This window comes from Canis lupus, chromosome 12 (assembly GCF_003254725.2).
Source record: "Canis lupus dingo isolate Sandy chromosome 12, ASM325472v2, whole genome shotgun sequence".
Classification (NCBI taxonomy): domain Eukaryota; kingdom Metazoa; phylum Chordata; class Mammalia; order Carnivora; family Canidae; genus Canis; species Canis lupus.
This window is the reverse complement of record NC_064254.1, coordinates 21,516,780-21,535,832: the sequence shown is the minus strand read 5'-3', so window position 1 is coordinate 21,535,832 and position 19,053 is coordinate 21,516,780. Positions and strand designations below refer to the sequence as shown.

General features: G+C 38.7%; 1 protein-coding gene across 3 annotated transcripts in view; it reads right to left on the bottom strand.

Annotated features, from left to right (window-relative positions):
• Positions 1-19,053, bottom strand: part of LRRC1 (leucine rich repeat containing 1) — a 129,510-nt gene that overhangs the window by 38,621 nt on the left and 71,836 nt on the right. For all 3 annotated transcript variants that reach the window (XM_025419050.3, XM_025419052.3, XM_025419051.3), the window contains exons 3-4: positions 9,908-9,986; positions 5,920-6,009 (exon numbers count right to left, since the gene is read on the bottom strand). In XM_025419050.3, coding sequence (XP_025274835.1) covers positions 5,920-6,009; positions 9,908-9,986 — 169 coding nt within the window. The remainder of the gene's footprint in view (positions 1-5,919; positions 6,010-9,907; positions 9,987-19,053) is intronic.

The following is a 19,053-nucleotide window of genomic DNA, read 5'->3' as shown; positions in this document are numbered from 1 at the left end:
CTTCCACCCACCAGCAACACAAACCTGGGCAGACTACTTATCCCCATTTCACAGACAAAGGTAATGAAACTCAGGATGGTTAACAATGACCATGAGTAGGCATGCTATACAGACCACAGTGTATGTGCCTAACAAAGTACCCATCCACTTGTAAGTGTCAGCAACATGGCTCCTCCAATTCCTTAGTTTTCTTTAGCACATGGATATTAATACAACTGCTCTATCTCAATGATCATCAGAATTAGCTATGAGCTTTCTGACAACAAGAGCAGAAAAGGAAATGTGATAAATGTCAGAACTGACATTCAAAGGAAGAAGCTTGAGGCACCTGGGTGGCTCAGTTGGATAAGTGTCTGACTCTTGATTGTGGCTCAGGACACGATCTCAGGGCCCTGAGATCAAGCCCTGCATCCAGGGGTTCTATGCTCAGTGTAGAGTCTGCTCAATATATCCTCTCTCTCTCTCTCTCTCTGTCTCCCCCAACCCCATCCTTCCACCCCACCCCCACTGCTTCTGCTCTAAACATATACATACATACACACAAAAAATCTTAAAAGGAAGAAGCTTATCAGTTCTTCTGGTGAGGTTTTTTCCCCCTAAAAATACATATTTAAATCTTTCCCTAATGGGTCCTTTACCAGGGAAATTAAGCAATATTAATGGACAATAATTAGTCTTCATTAGAAGGTTTCAGAGTAATGGAAATAGGTTTTGTTTTTTGTTTCCACTGTTGTTTCTTTAATTAATCATATAGCATTAAGCCAGAAAAGTGACTGTATAGGAATAGGCCAATGTGGCCCTCACAAAGCTTTACTGGGTTTGCCTACAGTGTCATATTGGAAGCCAGCAGAATGAAGGAGATAACACTCTGTTCCTGGTCACACATACTCATTCTATAGGCCAGGGCAACACCAGGGTTGGTACAGACATGAAGAGAGTTTAACAACCAAAGACTCTCCCACTTTTGGGGTATAAATTGGGAGGTACAAACACTTGAACACTGAACAACTAAACTTCTGTGTACAGATAAAGGACTAATGCACTTATTGTGTGGGCAGTAAAATGTCGGTCAGGGAACCTGTGCGTTGAGGATCTACTTCACTTCTTCTCGTCATTGGAGAAGGCTTGACAAAAGAGGTAGAATTTCAATCATTTAGTGAGGTCAAACCTTGGTCAGTTGGTAAAGACAGGAGACAAAAAAAATTTTAAAGTTCACTGTCACGAAAGGCTTTGAAGCTTTGCATTCAGTTTGAGTAGAGTTGGTGGGTCTACGTCATGGTAAAACCTCCACAGTGTGTACAATATAGTATTACTGAGCATCTGAAATAGTGGTCTCCAAACTTAACTTGAAAATTATTTGTTGCAGACTTTTTTTTTTGCTGCAGACTTTTTTAAAAGCAAATATTATATGCAACATCAATACAAAAAAATTAAAAAGCTAATAATAGATCTGTGCTGGCACAAACAAGGATCAGCAGAGACCACCCAATGGAGCACTGTTTCTCACTCTCCAGTCTTCACTGGAACCCCTAGGGACCTGAAAAAGCAGAATTTAAGAACCACTGGTCAGCTTAACTGACTACCAAACATTCTCTTCTAGACTGGTAGTCCTAACACACTTAAGAGTATATCTTTGTAATTGTCACATTTATTTTTAAAATACACAGATGTATTTTACTTTTTAGAGATTTGTTTTTAAAATACACAGATATATTGTACTTTTTAATTATTTTTTTAAGATTTTATTTATTTATCCATGAGAAACAAAGACAAAGACAGAGAGAGAAGCAACCTCCTCACAGGGAGCCTGATGTGGGACTTGATGCCAGGATCTGGGATCACACCCTGAGCCAAAGGCAGACGCTCAACTGCTGAGCCACCCAGGCGTCCCCGTAGACGTACTTTTTAATATTTTTAAGAAAATGTAAAGCACTTAAAAATATTTTGTTAAAAATACAAAAATTTTCTGGGCTCTCAATAGTAAGAGCACTGTATTATGTAGCAAATCCTTTGTTTTACATTTGGGGACAAAACAACTGATTCTAAATTGTTTTAATACTGGTATAATAGGTGAAAAAAGTTCTTCACAAGTTGCACTGATTCAAGAACTATATTCAGTTGCACTGATTCAAGAACTATATTCTCAGTTGTATTTATTAAATTGTCATACTAGTTTTTAAGAAGTTATACTATATGTTGGCAAATTGCACTCCACTAAAAAAATATGCAAAAAAAAAAAAAAAAAAAAAAAAAGGAGGAGGAGGAGGAGGAGGAGGAGGAGAGCAAAGGAGAATTACAGAGAAAAGCCACCATGAGAGATGGAAGACACTTACTGACAGCTTTCCACCTTCTGATTCCAGTTCCTTCCTGAGACCCAGATGCATTTCTGCCTTTGGGCTCTGTGAAACACCCTATATCTATACAATAAATTCCTCTTTGCTGCTATAAATTAGTGAAGGAAGGAAGGAAGGAAGGAAGGAAGGAAGGAAGGAAGGAAGGAAGGAAGGAGAATTTTCTCTGCTTATGGTAAGGTCTTTGTTGAAATTCTGTTGATAAATCACCACCTTCCTTGACATCAATCACTTCTTTATGAAGACTCATCAGAAGTTGCTATGTTTTTGTATTTTTAACAAAAGGGTTCTAAAAACAAAATCTACTGAAGGTGAGTTAGTTTCTCACTCATTGTTAAATATCACCTTTACTTTGAAGGCCAAGGTATGTGCTGATGTGCCATCACAGAAAAGGGTGAGCAAATCTGGGACATTCTAACTTTTCTGTAAGAGAAAAATGTGTGATTTTGCATGAGGTAACCAGTATACTCCTCCGTGGTTCAAAAGACTTTCATGATTATTCCTCATCGCGTTGAAAAGTATTATGAGGATTCTATTTGAGAGACTCACTTTATTAAAGTAACCATACTGATGGTACCTGGCGTGTAGCCATGTAGTGTAGGGTATGAACTGAAGTGCTTTGCATGACCACCTGTGTGATGCTGGCTTCCTCCCACACACCAGTGGCTGAAGCCCTGAACTTCCCAATATTCATAATAGTGCCCTCAGGGATTCAGGGGGACAACTGTTTATGGCTATTGTGCATTGAGCCACCCAGGGAAGCAGCAGTCAACTCACAGGAGCACCATAGAATACTCTACACTTGACAGAGACACAGCAGTCCTCAACATCTGTTAGATACCATGTGAACTGCAAGCTCGGATCGTTAGGTTTCCACACCAGACAGCATGACATTCCTTCAAGGACATCAAATCTTTGCAAAGCTGGGTTTTCAGTGACAAAAGGCAAGTAGCAAGTGAAAACTCAGTGGCAGTGTGTGGAGTAATGGAAATATGGGACTGGAACCAGAAGAGTCATGCTCCGGTTCCAACTTCACCACCAGCCATCAAACTCTTCCAATTACCTGACCATCGACAAACCAAACACACTATGGGACAGATGCCCACTGGTGGTCCCAGCTTTGAGGCACTGCAGTTGGCTTGCCTTAGATAAGGCTTCACTCTCTCCTCTAGGCTGGACACTTCTGCCCATCATGAGGGGGCTCATGTCTTTGATGAATCCATAGCTTTCCTAGTTGATGCCAAGTACTGTGCTAGGTGCCAAAAAGAGAAATTGAGGTCCCATTTTCAAAAGGCAGACCCTGAGGTGGCTGAGTCATTTGACCAAATAAGCAGAGTTAATTTCTACAACAACTCCCACTTGAGAATCAACAAAGATAATAGTAAGTAGGATCATTCAGATAGCCATTTTGTGTTCTTTTCAAATGTTTTTGGAATATCAAATGTTTGTGCTCTATTTACAAAACCATACTATCTCTGAGTAGTTGTTTGGTTACTAAATATGTGGTTTGGTGCTCTAAAGAAACCATTTGGGAATCCTCTGGGAAAGCGAAAAATTGTTTTCATTAGGAAAGTTCATAAGTTTCAAATAATGACTTGCTTAAAATGTAGTATACTTATGTATATATGCTATTTCCTCAACAATTCATCACCATTTTAACTATTTCAATGGTCTTTCCAGCATGGTCTAGGAAACTACAGGTGCCCCATACTCTCAAAGAGTCTGTTTTTTGTTTCTTTCTACTAAGTGAAAACTCGTTACTTTAGTGTGCATAAATCTTGAATTCAACAGGCAGAAATCAGAGGAAATCAGAGTCTTTTGTTTTGGTTAAAAAAATAATAATCAGAACAGAAAACTCCCTATTTCCCATTTATTTTCATAAATGGACCTAATAGGAATCAGTTGATTCACTTATCTGCCCCATATTCTTATTTCCTGGGTGATGATACACCACAGGGTTCAAGTTCAGAGTGACAGTTTATTTTGGAAGCAATCATTATACGTAAGGCTATAATAGTAACACAAGATGATTCAGTCTAAAATCAAAACAAAACAGAACACTACCCTTATTACTGACAGAATATGCAGATACACAAGAAATCCTAAACATTGACAAAAACAGTTACAGGTACTAACAGAAAAAAATGGAATAAAAGATAGGTAATTTATTCTAAAATGATTATTAAGTAACATTTTCCGTTAAAACAATGCAGTGGGGAGTGAGAGGAGCACTTTTGTTTAATAAGAATATACTTTCTCTCAAAGTATTCGGCTTAAAAAAAAAAACACATGAATCAGGGGATAGAAAGGGTGAACACATGGGCAGTGGTAGGCTGAGAAAGAACGGGAAGGAGGGTATCAAGGGAGTTAGATTCCAGAGACTCCTGAGAAGGAAGAGGAGAAAGGGGGGTCAGTTTAGGTATTCAAATGGCTATTATATTCATTAGAAATATATGAATCCTGACACGGCAAAGGTGGTACGTCATGAAATCCACAGTAAGACATTATTGTTCCTTCTGCAGTAGATACCAGAAACTCAGGGTGTACTGGGGGCTTCCTGTCTCCTTCCCCTCCTGAGACACTAAGGACACAAATATGTATCAGCAAGTCTACTGGCAAAATGTTTAAACAGCTTGCATCTCAGAAAAGCATGAACTTGCCGGCTGAAATGGGTCAGCCGGTTGTCTTCCGCCTGCAGAGGAGGGGGAAAAGTTGTGTGCGAAAAATAGTCTACTTCCACAGACCTCTGGAAAGAGACCCTCTGTGGAACAGACATGTGTCAGATACACTGCAGTTCTCAAAAAATGAAGTTTCTGTTTTGTCTTAGAACTCAGGCAGGACAGGTAAAAGCAAGGGAAATCTTTTATGATACTAGAGCACACCGGTCCACTAGCATTGGCCGACCATGTTGGGCTTTTGCTTTTACGAGCCATCAGCCTGACTTAACCCACTGTATGTTCTGGAGGTATGGAAAAGATCTGCTAAGATAATTCAATTAATTCATATGAGGGAATGAGTAAGAGAGCATTTTTATTTCTTGCCATGGCCATCCTCCCCGACCTCTAAGCCAGGAACGTGGAAATGTGCCCATCTCACCCCATCTGTCTCCCAATTCCACACCTGCTCTCCAGACACACCATTCCCACCCACTCTTCTCAGGTCTGTGATACACACATACTGGCAGACACCATGGTTGTCCAGGGGTACTTACTCCAAGTTTTCAATAAAATCACTGAGAATGCTGGTTTCTAACAGTATGTATGACCAGGGCTACTTTGCTTAAGTTAACTACTTTGGAATCCATAGGTCTAAAGAACACATCCAAACAAATTAGGTTTTTTACTTATAACAAGTAGCATTATCCTTTTTCACCATTAAAATGTAGGGGCAACTGAAAGCAAAAAATACTGGAGTCCAGCTAAGATCTTTCTTGAGGGTGAGGTTCAAGATTGGATAAAAGGCTTTCTGAGTAGAAAAATAAGAGCTGTAAAAGAGAGGGAGGCTAGAGTTGACACTCTAAATACTCTTTCACTCTGATATACACAAACCTCATCACATAAAAACTTACTTGCCAATATTTTCAGGCAGGGACTGCAGTGAGATGTCATTTACAGAAAGACATGTCAAATTCTGTAATTCAGGAAAGCTTTCTGGAAGTCTGAAACAGCAATGACAACAAAATGTCATTAACTGAAAAAGAAAAGCACACATACAGTGTATACTAGACATAAATATAATGATTTATCCCATATGCTAATTAAAATAACCTCTTAAAAATTACATTATAAAAGGCATGTTTGTCTTGTCTGCCTAGATAGAAGACATTGATAAGGAAAAAAACCAAGATTCGGTTTCCCAGAAGTAGAGAGACATGATAAATGCTTGTCAGGGTGATCCAGAAATAATTACAGAGGAAAGATATGGAAGCTCTCAGAATAAAGGAGAAAAGATGCTGTGGCACTGCCCAGTGCCTCATGGAAGAAAAAAAGACAAATAGTTGCTGTAGTTGCAAGTGTCTTTGAGTTAAAATACCTTATTGATCAGCAGAAAACAAAGAGAAAGTTTTGCCCACAAGATTATAATAAAACACAGGACAGAAACTTAATAATTTTTTTCTGTAGATTATAAGACCCAGGATAAAGCTATGGATTATTTAGAATTGATCAATTGACAGCAATTGCTACTTTCTCAATATTTTTCTTTTAACTTGATTTAAGATGCCAGTCACTTGAGATAATTATATGTTTCACTATATTCTACATAAAAGGAAATTTTTTATACTTCCCTTAAACTCTACTGAAGAATGAGGTTTCAAATAAAAGTATTCAAAAACTTCCAAAGAAAGTTCATTTTCAATATTTTTATGGTTACCTTCAGTAACCGAAGGAAAAAGAAAACTAAAGTTAAAAAGATTTAATTGCATCTAAAATGCCAAAGATCTTTATACCTAAATCTACTGATACAGATAACAGAACACATGACTCTTTTTTTTTTTTGGTGGGGGGAGTGGAGAGTTCTTGCTTTAGTGATAGTCTCCACTCGAATCTTTCATTTTTCCTCTTTCCAAATTCCTTTTAAAAAATTATTTATTATTTATTTATTCATGAGACACAGACAGAGATAGAAGCAGGCTCCCTACGGGGAGCCCCTTGTGGGACTCTATCCCAGGACCCCGGGATCGTGCCCTGAGCCAAAGGCAGACACTCAGCCACTGAGCTACCCAGGCATCCCTCTAAGTTCCTTTTTTTTTTTAATTAATTTTTTTAAGTTCCTTTTTTAAAAACCAAAATCTAGGTTACTGTTTGACATAAAATATAGGTAACTTCAAACTTCAAAAGCAAACCCAGGGCCTGTAAGATGAGAGTTTTAGGTAGGATTTTATTATCACTGAAATACGTTCTCAGGAGTGGTTTCGACCAAGTTGAAACCTCTTCCATAGTGTAACAGAGGTAAGATTTTTTTTTTTTTATACTCAAAAAGATGCAACTTTGTGTGTTGCCTGAGTTCACACCTTAAAGTACATACCACTTTATAATTTGAAAACTAGCTAAACTGGGATGCCTGGGCGGCTGAGCAGTTGAGCACCTGCCTTCAGCCTATGGTATGATCCTGGAGTCCCAGGATCGAGTCCCACATTGGGCTCCTTGCATGGAGTCTGCTTCTTTCTCTGCCTATGTGTCTGCCTCTCTCTCTCTCTGTATCTCATGAATAAATAAAATCTTAAAAAAAAAAAAACTAGCCTAACTGATCTTAAATATATGGAAAATGTATTTTTACATGGCTGACTTCCTTTTTTTTTTTTTTTTTTTTTTATTAGCTATTATAGCATTAAGAGCCAAACTGGTGTGCATGAGGAGAAAGTGCAGACTTCAGGCTGGGAGAAGGGAATTTTATTCTGAGCTACTGCTCAGAGGTTGCATCATCTCAGGAGGTCATTTAACCTCTCAGTCTTGTTTCTTCAGCCGTAAAATAATTAGGTCAAACTCAATAATTTTTCAGGTCTTTTCAACTCACAGATAAGTCATCTTAATTCTTAAAAGGAATGCACCTGCCAAATCAAAATGGCTTTACTTGTAAGAAACCTCCCAAATATGAAGTCAGGGTAAAAACTGAGGAAACAGTTTTTTTTACATTGTGGGTGTGTTCTGGTCCAGAGAGTTTTGAGATAATGCTAAAGTCATGTGTCAGCAGGCATTAGAAAAGGAAAACTGAAGAGGTAGATAAAGAGATTAAGCAATTGAATGTCTAAAAAACAAAAAACAAAACACACACACACGTAAAACCTCCAGGGCAGCATAATGAGTATTTCCCAGCTGCCTAACCCTACAAGCTGCCTTAAGGATAAATAGCTTAGTTCAGTTCAACAAACACTTATGGAGTACTTACTCCATTTCCAGAAATTAAGGTATAGCTGGAGATAAATACAGAGGAAGGTAAGTTAACTTTCTCAGTCTAATTGGGAAGTCTTGGTCAGAGTGATAACTTAAATGTAAATTTTAAGGGTTATGAGAAAAGTATGCATAGAACATCGGAAGCCTAGCAGGGGGGAATATGGGGAGTAAGTAAAGGCTTTCCAAAGAAAGCCTTTGGTATGTACTTTAAGAAAGCCCAGCTGAATGTACACCTGTACACAGGAATGCAGAAAGAGCAGAGAGTAAAATAAATGACCTATGAGCACTTTATAACAGCAGGGCATGACATCTGACAAAGGCAACCAAGGGCAATGAACATGGAAAGACAGGCCAAGTTCAGATACAGGGCATGGGAGGCTGCATAACACCTGGAGGAGCTAGGGCTTTATCTTAAGGAACAGGGAACTACGGAAAGGTTTGAAGAAGAGGGATAACTGGATGATGGTTAAGAAAGAAAACAAGACTTGAGGGCAGTGATGAGTTAGAACTTACTAGAGTTACTATTTTTCATAAAAACGATGTTATTAGTAACATAGTCACTGAAATTTAAAAGATGAAAATAAAAAAATATTTTATAAAACATATTTACAAAAAAAAAATAAAACATATTTACTTCTTCAAAATAGCAGATATGGGAAAAACAATACTACATAAACATTCCCTAGCACTCCATACCCAGAAAGACCCAAGCAATGGGTGATATGTATCCTAAATTTTAATCTCATCTCAATTTTCCTACATGCTTAAAAAAAAAAAAAAAAAAAAAAAAAAAGAACAGAAGGGAAGAGTACATTTCTTCTGAGGTTGCTTACAGAGCCTAGAAATCATAGATATGGACCCACCTGGCCTAGATATACCTCTGGAACTCTTCCTGAAGACTGTCTCTGCATTGCCAGGTGGGCAACAATTCAGCTAACCTGGCAACATAGGTACCTGGAAGCCAGTGATGAGTGGCCTCATGACTCAGTAAGGAGCCACCAGAAGAGGCTCACAACAGTGCCACTCAGCTATGCCCCCAGGCAGTGTGCTGTGTCATACTAGAAGGAGCAAGATTGGAACTAGTAGTAAAACAGTGATAGATGGCTTCTTTATGTGGAGGAATAATCCCAAAGAAATCCTCATAGCTATTGCTGTAAGGAAATAGTGGTGCCTGTAGAGTGTTTGTTTGTTTGTTTTAAAGGGAGAGTTGGAGGAGATCTGAGATAGTAAAAGTATGTTTCATTACTGGAGTGGAAAAAATATCCCTTATTAGGACTTTTCCTTGGATAGCTAGAGGGTAAGCTCTCTGGGAGTTTAGAACTCAGTCTTATCCCATAAGACAAGATAATTGGTAGCGGATTTATGAACCATTTCAGTGCTTCCTACTGCTTCAGAAATGTACTCCTCATTCCTGTTTTATATATTCCACTGTGCCTCCCCTCATTTGCTACCAATATCCTTTCAATGTTCCATCAATAGCACAGTATGTCTTTCATTGCACAGTGCAATTTATAAATAAATATCTGTGAAGGCCAATCATGATAAAGATAAAGATAGCCATCCCTCTAGGTACCTCCACGATGGGTGACCAGGTTGTGTTCATGGCTTGGTTCTTAAAAAAGATATCCTTAGTACTATAGACAGAAAAGCAAGCAGAAAGGTTACCTAGTCAGTGGGTTTCCGCTGAAGTCAGCTATCTGTAGTGCTTTACAGAATGAGATGCTTTCTGGAATTTCAGGAATATCTGTAGGAACAAAGAAAACATCTATCATTTACCACCATTGATTACAGTTTTTACCATCCTCAAGATGGACCAGTCACAAGAGATTATCTAGTAAGTACTACCTCTGTCCAAATGTGGCATAGATTTCTAAAGTATCTTTCTACATTTATTTTATATTTGCTTTCCTAATAGAAGATATCTTAGTAGAAGCACATTGAAGAAAAAAATATTAAAAACCCAACACACATGGATGGACCCTGAAGGCATTATACCAAGTGAAATAAGTCAGAAAGAGACAAACAACATATGCTGTGGAATCTTAAAAACAAACCCCTAAACAACACATGGGAAGAGGTCAGACTTGTGGGTACAAAACAGGGAAAAATTGGATGAAGGTAGTCAAAGGTATAAACTTCCAGTTTTAAGACAGGTAAGTATTAGGGATGTAACATACAACATGATGCCTATAGCTAACATCGCTCTATAGTATATTTGAAAATTGGCAGAGGGATAAATCCTATGAGTTCTTATCACCAGGAGAAAATTTTTTTCATTTCTTTTATTGTATCTATATGAAATGAGAGATGTTAGCAGTCTCTTGTGGTGATCATTTTGTGATATATGCAAATCAAACCATCATACTGCATACCTCCAACTTATATAATGATGAATGTCAATTATTTCTCAATAAAAGTGGGGAAGAAAACCTACCACTAGGTCTCATCATCCTATCAAAAAGTCACTGATGGCATTCTCATAATTCTCACTATTTTCACATAGTTGTATCAGGACACAGTATTCTAGAGTGTGCATTTTTAAATTGTGGACTTTCTTCTTCTGATTATAAATGTAACACTTTGGTAGGTACAAAAAACTGCCAAGAAGAAAATAAAAACCACCAACATTTCCATCACCTAGACATAATGTTTTACTCTGATATATTTTTTTCATTATCATACACATGTACATACACAGTATATATAAATAGATTATATTTGAAAATACTAGATTCATGCTGATTTGGGTTTTTTTCCACTGTATATTATTTTACAAACTTTTCCCCACCTTTATTTGTCCAAATAGTTCACCATTTTTAATGGCAGAAAACCCACTGCATACATTTTTATACTTCATTTAATCGATCCCTCATTGTTAGACATTTAGGTTGTTTCCAAGTTCTTGATGTTATATTTATATCCATTTCTGATTATTTCCTTAGGCTAAGCTTCCAGAATTGTAATTACTGTGTTGAAGGCATTAACCACTCTACAGTCCTCGATAAATACTATTAAATTATCTTAGAGGAAGGCAAGTTATACCTATTTATATTCCCATCAGCCATCACAAGGTACCTAATTCAACATCTCTCCTCCTTTCTTTTTCTTACTTTTAACAACTGCCAATATTGGGGCACCTAGGTGGCTCAAGGTTAAGTGTCCGATTCTTGGTTTTGGCTCAAGTCATGATCTCGGAGTCATGAGATCAAGCCCAGCATCAGGCTCCAAGCTGGGAATGGAGCCTGCTTAACATTCTCCTTCTCTCTATGCCCCTCCCCCCAACCTGCACTCTCTCTTAAGAGAATAGCCTGCTAATATTATTGGTAAAAACAGTCTGGCAACATTTTTATATTCTTTTATTACTAATGAGACTGAATATTTTTCCCTAGGCTTACTGATCACTAAATATTGTGATTTTGAAATGACCAAAATTGTTATATTCCTCTTTCCCTTGGTAGGAAATGTGGGGTTACAGCTTTTAGGGCTTTAAAGGTTTATTTCATAGCATTTAATTTCAAGGATATATTTATTTAGGACATATTAAGGCCTAAAATAGAAAAAGTTCTCCTGGTCTCATTCTGTTTCTTCTACTAGTTCTACAAATGCAAGCTGGGCCAAAACATACCGAATATTTCTCAACTGGGGGTGGCAGGAAGAAGGGAGAAAATAAGGGGGAAAATGGATGCCCTGGTCTAGCAAACGCAAACCAATCAGAAGCTACTTTTAAAATGCTTTAAGTTCAAACTTAAAAGCCAAAATCATTTAAATTTGATTTAATTAACATTCTTGTTACACCATTTTCTGCCTTGCATGGTCATGTAAGACAAGAACAAACACAATGATCCTAGTTGCATAAATACAATAGCAACACACACACACACACACACACACACACACACACACACACTTGAGTCTGGAATGGATTCTTAAAACACATAAGCATTTATGGGTCCTGAGGTACAAATACACTGGTAGGCCCTTTTAGATATATTATCTTATTTCACTTCAACATAAATTATTTTAACTTCTGTTGTAAAAAAAAAAAAAATGGACACTAACTCTCAGAGAAAGGAAATAACTTCCTCATCATTACAGGCCTATTCCACTGAGTGCCTGACCTTCCCATACTGAGATCACAGCACGGTCGTGCTTAAGAATGAATGAACATACATAAATCCATTATAGAACAAGCATGGCTATCTATCCAGGCAAGTGAGGCAATAACATGCCATGGCTTGCTTTGGCCTGAAAGGTGCTGGTTGTCCTGTGCATGCCATGACAGTCCCTCTTTTGCCACTTCTTCAGGTCTGGTAAGCAGTTTTGTTTTGTTTTAATATTTTATTTATTTATTCATGAGAGAAACACAGAGAAAGACAGAGACATATGCAGAGAGAGAAGCAGGCTCCTTGTGGGGATCATGACCTGAACTGAAGGAACTCAACCACTGAGCCACCCAAGCATCCCTTGGTGAGCAGTTCTTATAAGATTGAGGAAAGAGGTGCACATATCATGCCAGTTGCCTCACAAGTGTCAAATAAGATCAAGTCAGACACAGAAATATAAATTTTACAGCAACGTGCTGCTCTACCCAAAAAACAAACAAACAAAAAAAGCAAGGAAAAGAGAAAGAAGAAAGGTATATCCATTTGGTACCCATCTTTAATATTCCTCAGAGCACTAGAAACATCACCAAAGCCTGGGAAGATGGGCCTGTCAAGGGAACTTATGAAAAGTAGCTATGAGAAACTCTGGTCAGGGCTGGTCTGCAATCCGGAGATTTGAGAGGAACAAAAGCAACAGCCAGAGAATAACATGGCTGGACTCAGTCCACACAGAGCTGGTGTAAAATCTGGTCCTATGTAAGGAAGGCATTCCCTCCTTAGGATAACCTGCTTGTATACACAGAGAAGCAGCAGATGAGCAAACAGAACACAGGTCTCCTGACTCCCAGGACCATTTCTTTCCACCATATGCACACTCTGAACTTGGAAGAAAAAGAATGTATTTGCTTGTATAAATAGAAGCTATAGACAAGAGGAACACCTGGGTGGCTCAGCGGTTAAAGCACCTGCCTTCAGCTTGGGGCGTGGTCCTGGAGTCCTGGGATGGAGTCCCACATAGGGCTCCCTGCTTGGAGCCTGCTTCTTTCTCCCTTTGCCTGTGTCTCTGTCTCTCTCTGTGTCTCTCATGAATAAATAAATACAATCTTAAAAAAAAAAAAGCTATAGACAAGGATGGCAATGGTGTGGTTTGAAGAGTCCTGAGTACTAATTTGCTTTAGGTTATTAAAAATATTAGCATAAAAAATTAAGGACAGAAAACATCTACTCAGCCTTAAATACCCAGCTGAAATGTCATACTCAGGGACACCTTCTATGGATCCCAAGATGAAGCTGGATTCCTCCATCCTCAGGCTTCACCTTTGTGAGATCTGTGACAGTTTTAATAATTGTTGACAGTCAATCTCCCTTATAAAACTCTGTGCTCATTGGAAAGAAAGACCTTGTGGGTCTCATCGGTCAGTTTCCCTACAGCTGACACAGTAGTGAACTTAAGCAGTATACAGGTGACAAATAAATGGATGAGAAGCTACCATTACTAAGCCCCTGCAAGCACAAGTGCTCTCTCATTTGAGTCATGAAATATCCCCATCAAGTTAGTGTTATCTTCATTTTACCAGTAAGAAAACTGCTTAGTGCCAGATCTCTGACAACGGGAATATAAAGCTTACAGGTTATTCCCAACTGAAATCCCCTTTGATCCTTAAATTTTTTGCTCAGGACAAATATGAGGTTTGAGAGTAAACATATGAAAAAATATATATAAATAACACCTTCTCAATGAAACCTAGGTTGACTATCAACCTCTTTAAAAAACTAATTTGAATCTTCACCACCACCCTTCATCACCAATTCTTACATTCAATTTTGAAATCCTTCTCATATTCTCTAATTATTGTTCCTGGCCATCTTTTTCTGTCTACATCTATTGTTTTCAACTTAGTTCAGGCTTCAATCATCTAGATGACTAGAATATCCTCTTAAATGGTCTCTACCTGTATTCAATTTGTCTTCTATCAAATCCAAAGAGCTGTAAGAGCAATCTGCATCATTGTTGGGGGGGGGGGGTTGGCAGGTTTGAGCCCTCAGGCAAACTACTTAACCTGCCTGTGCCTTAATTTCCTTATCTGTAAAATGGGTCACTAACAGACATATTTTTAAAAAAAATTAATGCCAGCACATCATACCTTCGGTGTTGCACAAGTTCAGAGAAAATTAGACAAAGGACATTTACACTTTGACCAACTAAATAAGAGGAGAAACCCAGGCACAAATGGCATGCTGAATGCAGTGAGAAGGTAAGCCCTGAGGAGAGACAGTACAGTATGAACTTCAGGATATCAACATGGGAGTAAACGGAGAGAAGGCTGAAGCGATCTCTTGATAACAGATTACCAAATGTCAGGTTGAGCTATTTACAATTAATTTGGTAGACAAGGAGTTTCCTCTTTTATAAAGAGGGGATAATCACCTCTGGCTTAGGGCTGTCCTAAGGATAAAGCAGAGTAGCATGAATGGCCCTCTGACCTCTTTCATTAATATTTGAGTGCGATCAGTAGAGAGGACCACTGGTTTTCATTCAACCCCAAATAATCCGAAGAAGAGTAGTATTAATAGAGAAGAGAGGATTTAGAGGGCTTTTGCCATTGTTTTAACTATCTGAGAAGTAGTAATGATTAGCTTCTGAAGAAACATATATTTACATAAAAATATTAGAAATAATAAAATTTTTATCTACTCATTAAGGAATATATCCCAAAACTTCTACTTGCCAGCATTCAGTTGAGTTAGAGCTTCTATAGAAGGCGAAACAAACAAAAATTTTTAATCATATTTTTCATTAATTCAAACTGGCTTTGTCTCTTCTATGTCTAAGAATAAGAGCATAAAATTTGATAATTTACAAAATGTCTGAGAATGATTATAAAATTAAGTAACCTTTTCCCTACAACTTTCTTAAGACAGCCTTTAATTTGGACCCACTCTAAGTAAGCCATCATTATTTCTGGATTAGAATTGCTTCAAATTAGTGAGATGCAATTGTGCTTAAAAAGTAAAACTAGCTAATCTGTAGTTTACCAATATGACCATTACTACTGCCTGTATACAGGAAATGGATAATTACTCCTAAACTCTGTCAGTGCAAAATATCTTCAATACCACCAGGCACGCTGGCACCATTAGCCCCAGGGCTTCTGAGACAGAATATAGCTTTTACCACAGATATTATCACTTAAAAAGTGATTTAAAAAGACATCCCCTGCCCTTCCTGGCACTCATAGTCTTTTATGGACATCCATTTGTAACACGCCAAGCTGGGATTCTAACTTCCCCATTTCCCTGCCCCCACAAATACAGAGGATTAGTCCACATTCTTCTGTGGGGAATGAGGGCTCTCTTCCCACATGCCCAGAATCCTCATGGTGGACCACACCCTTTCCTGAAAAGCTATTGCCATTTTTGGACCCTCTTTTGATGGAGATAGATTGGACTGGTGGACATCTCCGGTTCCTTCTAAGCATGTGTGAGTTTGCAAACTTCCAGGGCATTTCCTTTCATGGAGGACTGCTCACAGACAACCTGTTTTGACAGTAGCCCTATACATTGCACAAGTTCTTTCAGGATAAATCAATTACTCACTGGCATTTCTTGTTCTATATAAATAGCATCTCTTTTCTTTCTGGGTTCAAGACCTATCTGATGTTAATAAGTTAGAATACTAGGTTCTCTCCACTGATGGCACCATAAAACGCTAAACAAAACAGAAGTCTTAGGTATTTTTGTGGCTATTCTCTAGGATTATCTAATTCATCTTGACAGCATTTAGATATATGAAGTTGAAGAAGAGTAGGAATGCTTAAAGAAATCAAATGATTACCCCCATCTATTAATTTGTCTTTCTGTAAAATTGCAAAGAATAACATTTTACACTTCTGGGGATATCATGAGACAATTTAGTAAGTTGAAATTTTATTTTTGAAAATGGAGCAAGAGCTCTGCAAGCAATCATCTACACTTATTGCATCAGCACGACTAGCTGTACAGCAAGGTGGCTGTGTTGGCTTCGTTAGTACAAGGTGCTAGCAAGGTCAGAGGACTGGATTCGCGCCAAGCGTGGAGCAGTTTCTTTCCCTGGTTCCAGGCGTGCTGCACTCTAAGGACCCTTTATGAAACTTGTGATTGAAAAACAGCCATAGTCGCTGAGCCTTTACTAAGCACTTAGAAGTGTCACACACACTCCTAAGCACTTTGCACAAACAAACTCCTGTAAGTCTTCCCGATAACCAGGAAGGTTCTCCGAAGGAGGAAGGGAGGCACCGCAGAGGTAAGGGCCTGGCCAAGTTTACACTTGGCCAGTAAGCAGAAGGGTCAGGTTCTGAACGTAGGCCTTGTCCCCCCAGAGCCTGTGCTCCTCGCCATTAGCTTGTCTTGTCTCTAAAAAAAATGTGTGAGGTCAAGAGAAACCGCAAAACTCCAACCCGACTGCCCTAGGGCCAAAAGCCGCCGATGAGCACGGCTTGCAGAAAGCCAAAGATAGCACTGCCTCTGAATCTTCAGAAACTCAACGGAAGGGAGCCAGGGGGAAAAGTGTACCAGCCTGTCTGACAGCATATGACAGTTTCAAACATTCTGCTTACCAAATTCTTTGATTAAACAAAACCAAATAATCCATTTTCAAGATAACATAATAAAAAATATTGAAGTAACAAAGACGCAGCTTTAAATCTAATCCTGTGGGGATCCCTGGGTGGCTCAGCAGTTTAGCGCCTGCCTTCAGCCCAGAGCATGATCCTGGAGTCCCGGGATCGAGTCCCGCATCGGGATCCCTGTGTGGAGCCTGCTTCTCCCTCTGCCTGTGTCTTTGCCTCTCTCTCTCTCTCTCTCTCTCTCTCTCATGAATAAATAAATAAAATCTTTTAAAAATAAATTAATTAACTAATTAATTTAATCCTGTGGTATGTCTAACCTTGAACAACTTTTGGCTATGATTACAGTACCAAAACTAAGTACAGTATTTGATTACGTACACAATATTAAAATTTTCTTCATTATGCCTTGCTTAATGTAGCTCCTACTAGGTAAGAGAAAGAATTAACCAGCACCACGGACAAAAAGGCAATATAGTGTCACAAAATTTCTATTAAACCTTCCTTGAATCTCCTCAAGTAGACTTGAGCCTCTTGGGCCTCCCACAGTGCTCCATACTTCTCCCTGTAAGCATTTTGCTCAACGGCAATTAGCTATAAACACTTACTCAATACCTCGGTTCCCTAATAGATGTGTCCTCTGCTAACTAGCTCAGGGATCAGATCTACAATGTCCCCCACTGGCTCCCCAGCATTTACCACAATGTAGGTCTTTAACAGGAGGGCGTTCAACAATACTTCCTTATTCACCGCACTGGGCCTGGATCAGAAGAGAGATCCCAGGGCCAGCATACTCACTTAACAAAGGTAAACATCCACTGCTCTGAGCCTCGGGTCCCTCAGAAAGGGGATGTTCAGATTACCTGCCTCATCCACCAACCAGGGCTACTGAGAGGTAAAATGAGATAATGTACAGGATAACTTGGTAAAGTACCGAAGTGGAGATGACTAAAAGCAGGGAGGAAAAAGCAATTCTCCTCAAGTGGCACTGACTGGTTTTGAGCAGGGGTTACTTTTTTATATCAGCTTAAAGAGTCGGAGGCATGTGTTTTCTTGCCCTCCTTTCACCCCCAACATAAATTTCAGACTGGGGGGGGGATGTCATCAAGAACTTTTGTCAAAAGAGAAAGAACTGAGTCTTTAAATAAGTCTTATTCATATCCAATCTTAGACAAAGAATCGTGTAATTGCATCGATCATCAAGAATCTGAAGACAGTACCTCAATATCACATCAACCAATGTTAAACCAAATCAGAGACAAAGAAAAAATAATGCAGCATAAACAAAAGGAACCATCACAGAGAAAGCCACCCTGTGAACTGCCCTGCAGAGAAATCCAGGACAGAAGCAACCCTAACAAGAACCAGCAATTCACAAGCATCCACATGGACATCAGAGACTGCTAACCTTACCTAAACTCTGCACTGACATTTAATAATCCACTTCAAGACTTGTTCCAGATGAACAACTGCCCATCAGAGTTTTTTTTTTTTTTTAAGATTTTATTTATTTATTCATAGAGACAGAGAGAGGCAGAGACACAGGCAGAGGGAGAAGCAGGCATCATACAGAGAGCCTGACGTGGGACTTGATCCAGGGTCTCCAGGATCACGCCCTGGGCTGCAGGTGGCACCAAACCGCTGTGCCACCGGGGCTGCCCCAGAGTTTAATTACATTTGTATTTCTAGTCTACAAAGGGAAAACTTATAATGTATAAGACATGACCTACAGGTGAGTCCACCTGGGTTTTCCCTCTCATGGAAACTATCAACATTTATACTATCAAAATATAGCAGGTGTTATCAACATTAACACCTGCTATATTTAACAATCTTAAATACTGAGGATGACACAAGAGAAAAATACAAAATTCTCCTCCTGTGAGAAAAGAATTAATTTAGTGGATTAATGGTCTTGCTCAGATACTGAATTTCCCAGACACTAAAGAATCCTGGTAAGAAAATGAATGCCATGTTTTTTTTTGATGGCTGAGTAATATTCCATTGTATGTATATGTGTGCATATATTTATTGCATCTTCTTTATCCATCCATCTGTAATTTAAGAAACAAAACAGGATCATGAGGGAAGGGAGGGAAAAATA